Source organism: Oncorhynchus mykiss, chromosome 5, assembly GCF_013265735.2.
Source record: "Oncorhynchus mykiss isolate Arlee chromosome 5, USDA_OmykA_1.1, whole genome shotgun sequence".
In the NCBI taxonomy this organism is placed as follows: domain Eukaryota; kingdom Metazoa; phylum Chordata; class Actinopteri; order Salmoniformes; family Salmonidae; genus Oncorhynchus; species Oncorhynchus mykiss.
The window spans coordinates 38,704,891-38,712,390 of record NC_048569.1 but is presented as its reverse complement, the minus strand read 5'-3'; the positions used below and the strand labels follow the sequence as shown (position 1 = coordinate 38,712,390).

Here is a 7,500-nt window from a genome sequence, read left to right as displayed (position 1 = left end):
TTGAAGCAACATCTCAAGACATCAGTCAGGAAGCTTGGTCGCAAATGGGTCTTCCGAATGGACAATGACCCCAAGCATACTTCCAAACTTGTGGCAAAATGGCTTAAGGACAACAAAGTCAAGGTTTTGGAGTGGCCTTCACAAAGCCCTGACCGCAATCCTATAGAAAATTTGTGGGCAGAACTGAAAAAACGTGTGCGAGCAAGGAGGCCTACAAACCTGACTCAGTTACACCAGCTCTGTCAGGAGGAATGGGCCAAAATTCACCTAACTTATTGTAGGAAGCTTGTGGAAGGCTACCCGAAACATTTGACCCAAGTTAAACAGTTTAAAATAAATAAATTATTCTCTCTACTATTATTCTGACATTTCACATTCTTAAAATAAAGTGGTGATCCTAACTGACCTAAAACAGGTAATTTGTACTAGGATTAAATGCCAGGAATTGTGAGAAACTGAGTTTAAATGTATTTGGCTAAGGTGTATGTAAACTTCTGACTTCAACTGTCGCTAAGACACAGTACAGTATGGGAATCAATCAATTATAGAGACTACTTTAGCCAGCCATGCCTGTTGTTGGGGACACAGATATAGAAACCAGTCATATTACTATTCAGGAAGCATCGGAATAATTGACTTAAAAATAGACAATGATTTCCAGTAGGAGCACCACCCTCATCCACAGCTCAGCGATGTCACGTTGAAAGAATAGCCCCAATAGAAACTGGGTGTATAGCATTGGTTTCCTTTAGGAAGCTCTAGCTAAAGCAGGTTTTTACAGTGGCAACAGACTCACTCAGCATGAATATAACTAAGCAGGATGGGTCCGGAGGTCCCATCATTTAGGCCTGTTCTGACAGTCAACTCCCCCGGCTCTCTGTCTCGGTCTCCTCAGTCTGATTACATGTACACACTCGCCCCATCTATCACACTATAGATTTGACTGTCCATTGACTTGTCTACCTATCCCCCCTCTTCCTCTCCATCAGGAGCTCATTGTTTGTCTGTTTGTGTATGTCCCAGGTGATGGAGTGATGCGTGTGACTGTGTGTGTTCCTGGAAACGTGTCTGTGTGTGTTTAGTGTGCGTTCTCTGGGGTGTTGATTGTTTTTGTGACGTTGTGTTTAGGCCTTTAAAGCACAGTAAGTGTCAACACAGTAGGGATATGTGTGGTGTGTTCAGTCATTTCCATTTTGACCTTCCCTCATACAGCTCGACCATCCCTCTACCCCTCCACCTCTAATGTGGGATTTGATTCCCCAGCCCAGCTGTGACAGATGCAGCGCTGTCGGTGCTATTGACCCTGCCATTCTCCTGCTGTCTATCAGCCTCAGCTAGCTCCTCCTCCCATCCTCCTCTCCATTCCTCCAACCCTCCTCCCATCCTCCTCTCCATTCCTCCTCTCCTCCTCTCCATTCCTCCTCTCCATTCCTCCTCTCCTCCTCTCCTCCTCTCCTTCTCTACCCACAGCCATTCGCTAGTGCTGCTAAAGAGCACTAAACCCATGCAGCTGATGGATAACACCACTTCCCCACAGGCCCTCCTCCTCTCTTCCTCTCCTCCAACGCCCCTGCTCCTCTCATCCCTCTCTCCACACACGGCCCATAGAGACTGAGAGAGGAGAGGGGAGCGTCCAAATCAAGAGAGATTGTTTCCCTGTGCCATCATTCCTCATGCCTTCTCTGTTGCATTGTTTGTTTTTCGGTTTCTTTTAAATTTGATTTTCATCCTCCCGTCCCACCTCCTCCCCCTCTCCCTCCTCTCCCCAAGGTTCCTTTTATCAGAAGTCCTCTGAATTCAACAAAGACAAGATTGATTTGGGATATCCATGTGAGTTATTGTTTTTATTTATGTATTCATTCCTTTTTTCTTCTTTTTTTCACGAGACACTTTAATGGCGAGGTATATTCATGAGGTCTTTACAGTATCTGCATAACAAGCATCTAGCAACCAGGCATTTGCAAACATTGCTCCACTTTCCGATTCGCAATGATGTTTTTACATAGTTATTTGGTCAGATGACAGTGCATAAAGACCTTATATATATACCCTGTCAAATAAAGTGTCAACCTTATTTCCAATTGTCCTCCATAATCACTGCCCTGTACCCTGCCATGCCTCACCCTCCTTCTTTCACTCCCCCTAGCCTCCTGTGGTGGCTCCCTCTCTCTACCTTTCTCTCTCTGCTCTCTCTCGTATCGCGTACCTTGGCTGCTTGACTATCTGTTTTCACCCTGACTGGCCCTCTTACCCTTGGCTGTTAGTGCCCTTCTATCATGTTGGTGCTCATTGTCTCTACGCTGCCAGCCTGCCACTATCTTACCCCAGTCTACAGGGATTTGGTATTTTATTAGGATCCCCATTAGCTGTTACGATAGCAGCACCTACTCTTCCTGGGGTCCACACAAAACATGAAACATTAAATAATACATTATATTAATAGACAAGAACAGTTCAAGGACAGAATTACATGAATGTAAAACGTCACACATAGCGTACATATCAGTATATACACACAATATCTATGTCAAATAGGGGAGAGGTGTTGTTGCTTTATCTGTTTGCTGATCACTTTAGTAATCTTTGATGGAAGGGAGTTCCATGCAATCATGGCTCTATATAATACTGTACGTTTTTTTAATTGGTTCTGGATTTGGGGACTGTGAAAGACCCCTGGTGGCATGTCTGGTGGGGTAAGTATGTGTGTCAGTGCCGCGTCTTTATAACCATTGAATCAACCATGACAGTTTACATTTCAAGGTAACACAAAGTGATGTGGCCTCCTCAACTTGCTCAACAGCCACATTATTCATCATCAGATTCAGCTGTCTAGAATATAGTGAATGATTTGTAACATATACAATGCTCTTAGTTTGAGAGATGTTCAGGACTAGTTTATTACTAGCAAGCCATTCTAAAACTGACAAACTCTGTTTAGGGCTGCATTGATTTCACTAAATACACACACAGGTTTTGTTTAATGCCAGTGGCAGATCATTGTTAAAAATAGAAAAGAGTACCAAGAGAGCTGCCCTGCGGTGCACCATACTTTACATGTATAACATTCCATTAAAGAAAACCTAAAGCTTTTTCACATCATTCTTTATGTAATTTATCTTGGTTTTTTAATACCATTTGTTTTTGTTCAGTTGAGTCACATTTCTCAATTTACAGTACATTTACCAATCAGATGTGCCGCCAGGCTTATTCCTCACTCCTTTTGCCTCGTCCCTCTCAACCATACATATTTTTCAATTCTTCATCAATCCATGGAGCCTTAAGAGTTGTAACAGTCAGTTTCGTAATAGTTGCATGCTTATAAATAACTGGAAGAAACTATTTCATAAATGCATCAAGTGCAGCATCTGGATGCTCCACATTACACATATCAAACCAACAGATATTTTTCTATATTGAACATTGTGTAACGGCTGTTTGAAGAAGTGGACCAAAGCGCAGCGTGGTAAGTGTTCATGAGATTTTAATAGAACTGAACACTGAAATACAAAAACAACAAAGAGAACGAATGAAACCGAAACAGTTCTGTCTGGTGCAGACACAAAAACAGAAAACAACTACCCACAAAACACAGGTGGGAAAAGGCTACCTAAGTATGGTTCTCAATCAGAGACTACAATTGACAGCTGCCTCTGATTGAGAACCACACCTGGCCAAACACACAGAAATAGAAAACATAGAACACAAAACATAGTATGCCCACCCCAACTCATGCCCTGACAAAACCAAAATAGAGACATAAAAAAGTATCTAAGGTCAGGGCGTGACACATTGGAATCAGTACAAAAGCTTTGTATGATCTCTTATACACTACTTTAGGCCCAGCCTTTGGAACTTTGGCTTTTCTATGGACACTATATTATGGCCAGTACATCCAATGGGTATGGATACAGCTTCAGAGTAGAGCTCTACAGCATTGGTGAAAATGTGATCAATACACATGGATGATATAGTTCCTGTATTGTTTGTAAATACCCTGGTAGGTTGATTAATAACCTGAACTAGATTACAGACACTGGTTATAATGAGTAGCTTCCTCTCGAGTGGACAGCTTCATGAACAATTCAACTCTCTGTTAAAATCAAACAAATTATCAAGCATTGCACACATATCCAGATAATGAAAGTTAGCAGTTGGTGGCCTATAGCATCACCCCAAAATAGGCTTTAGATGAGGCAGGCGAACCTGCAACCACAACACTTCACCAGCATTAGACATGAGATCCTCTCCAAGCTTTACAGGAATATGGCTCTGAATATATGCAGCAACACCTCCCCCATAGGCATTCCTGTCTCTTCTGTGGATCTTATATCCCTGCATTGCTACTGCTGTATAATCAAATGAATCCTCTGAGTCTCAAAGATGGACAATATATGAATGTTATCTGATCTTAGCAAATTATTGATTTCATGAATCTTATTTCTAAGGCTACATACACTGGGTGAAACGTTAATATTAACATAACATTCAGTTGCATCCCTTTTGCCCTCAGAACAGCCATAATTCACATGGGCATGGGCTCTACAAGGTGTCGAAGGCGTTCCACAGGGATGCTGGCCATGTTGACTCCAATGCCTCCCACAGTTCTGTCAAGTTAGCTTGATGTCCTTTGATGTCCATTCTTGATACTCATGGGAAACTGTTGAGTGTGAAAAACCCAGCAACGTTGCAGTTCTTGACACACTCAAACGGGTGTGCCTGGCACCTTCTACCATACCCTGTTCAAAGGCCCTTAAATATTTTGTCTTGCCCATTCACCCTCTGAATGGCACCACACATACAAAGTCCATGTCTCAATTGTCTCAAGGCTTGGAAATCCTTCTTTAACCTGTCTCCTTCCCTTCATCTACACTGATTGAAGTGGATTTAACATGTGACATCAATAAAGAATCATAGCTTTCACCTGGATTCACCAGGTCAGTCTACAGTGCATTCGGAAAAAATTCAGACCCCTTGAACTTTTCCACATTTTGTTACGTTACAGCCTAATTCGAAAATGGTAGAAACAAAATCTAATCTACACACATTAATGAAAAAGCCAAAATAGGTTTTTAGAAATGTTTGCAAATGTATTAATAATAAACTGAAATATCACTTTCGAGTAGTCCTCATTAAGGAAGATGTTGGTTCCTCTCAAGTTCTTGGCTCTCTCCAGAACAGCCATCTTGTTCTTAAACCTTAGGAACTTGACCACTATTAACCTGGGTGTGTCATCTGGGTTGGTTGCAGGTTTTCCAGACCTGTGGGCGCGCTCCACCTCAATCTTCCTCTGATCTGCAGCTTTTCAGTGAACATTTTTGAGACTTTCTCCTCAGACTCCGTTCAGGTCTCATGTGAAGACTCTATGCCATCCACAACAATGTTATTCCTCCTGGATTGTCTCTCTCTGTTTCCCCAGTCATCTGTAATGATGATTCACAGACAGTGCTTATGCCGTCTCGCTTGGATTTACAGTTTGTTGTCATCTGGCTACCCGTCTCTTTCAGGACATCCACCTCTATGGGAGAACTGCAAACTGTTCTTAAGATCCTAGACCTCTCTGGTCAGGTTGTCCATTTTTTAAATGTATTAGTTGAGTCCGTCCAAGACTGAGGCACCGAGTCTGCCTGAAATATTACACCTCTATGTCTGCTCTCACTCTCTCTTTTACCTCTTTCTCGGGCTCCGCCTCTACGTAGAAAATGAAGTGTTTGATTTTTCTCCTTTTCCGACAGTTGCTCGTGTTCAAAGGGATGTATTAATCTAAGTGATACATTTTAATGCTCGCACTTAGCAGGTTGCTGCCTTTATCATCAAAGCACGGATAGGAGATTCCTCGAAGGTGGGGATATATGTTAAATAACTACAGGGGAGCTTGGCAAAGGGAGCACAGTGAAATGGCATTTTCAGACTTTCATCATTTGATTCTGGCTGTTTTGTTCTCTCCTCTACTGTGTGTCAGAGTGGGGATTAGTGGCCTAACGTATCTAGGTATCTGTGGAGAATCTGCTGTCTTTCATGTGATGTCTATGTTCAGACAAGGGGTATACTGAGGGCTGTATACAGGTAAGGTGACAGGGATAATGGAGTGATAGAGGTAGATATATATAGGGGTAAGGGGACAGGGATACTGGAGTGATAGAAGTAGATATGTATAGGGGTAAGGGGACAGGGATACTGGAGTGATGGAGGTAGATATATATAAGGGTAAGGGGACAGGGATAATGGAGTGATGGAGGTAGATATATATAGGGGTAAGGGGACAGGGATAATGGAGTGATGGAGGTAGATATATATAGGGGTAAGGGGACAGGGATAATGGAGTGATAGAGGTAGATATGTATAGGGGTAAGGGGACAGGGATACTGGAGTGATGGAGGTAGATATATATAAGGGTAAGGGGACAGGGATAATGGAGTGATGGAGGTAGATATATATAGGGGTAAGGGGACAGGGATAATGGAGTGATAGAGGTAGATATGTATAGGGGTAAGGGGACAGGGATACTGGAGTGATGGAGGTAGATATATATAAGGGTAAGGGGACAGGGATAATGGAGTGATGGAGGTAGATATATATAGGGGTAAGGGGACAGGGATAATGGAGTGATAGAGGTAGATATGTATAGGGGTAAGGGGACAGGGATACTGGAGTGATGGAGGTAGATATGTATATGGGTAAGGGGACAGGGATACTGGAGTGATGGAGGTAGATATGTATAGGGGTAAGGGGACAGGGATACTGGAGTGATGGAGGTAGATATGTATATGGGTAAGGGGACAGGGATACTGGAGTGATGGAGGTAGATATGTATATGGGTAAGGTGACAGGGATACTGGACGGATAGAGGTAGATATGTATAGGGTTAAGGTGACTAGGCATCAGGATATATGATAAACAGCAGCAGCAGTGTATTGTGTGTGTGTGTGTGTGTGTGTGTGTGTGTGTGTGTTGGAGTGCCATTGTGCATGAGTGTGTAGAGTCCTGTGAGTGTGCATAGAGACAGTGCAAAAATACAAATAATGTCAGGGTCAAGGCTGGGTCAACTCAGATGATGTCGGGGTCAAAAGGCTGCTCTTCTCTGGGGCAGGGCTGCGTTCAGGATAATAATGTGTTGGCTCACCATCATTACACTGTGTGTGTGAAGGGCAGCGGGCAGCACTGCTTTGATCCTGGACGCTGATTAGTGCCTTTAAACATTGTCTGAACGAACGCCCAACCAGCTGAGGATGACTATACTCAAACAGACAGTAGAAAGACTAAACTCGACAGCAGCACTGCACTATGATACTGTAGACAACAACACTGACATCCTATACCCTACGACAGAACGGCACAGCGCACGTAATGCGAGAAATAGCCTACAGCGCATATTTCCATTTGCCATACTTTTCCGTTCTCCCAGAACATTTCTTCTGCTGCCTAAGTACTCCCTCTTGCCCCCTCTGCCTCCCACCCCCGCATGTGAAAATAGAGGACTCAGATTGAGTGCCATCTGCATCA

General features: G+C 43.2%; 1 protein-coding gene across 4 annotated transcripts in view; it reads left to right on the top strand.

Moving 5' to 3' along the window:
* unc5c (unc-5 netrin receptor C) overlaps positions 1-7,500 on the top strand; it is a 183,989-nt gene that overhangs the window by 155,552 nt on the left and 20,937 nt on the right. For 3 of the 4 annotated variants that reach the window (XM_036977456.1, XM_036977455.1, XM_036977454.1), the window contains one exon: positions 1,771-1,830. The exons of the other annotated variant lie outside the window; for it this stretch is intronic. In XM_036977456.1, the coding sequence (XP_036833351.1) occupies positions 1,771-1,830 (60 nt within the window). The remainder of the gene's footprint in view (positions 1-1,770; positions 1,831-7,500) is intronic. 4 annotated transcript variants of the gene reach the window in all.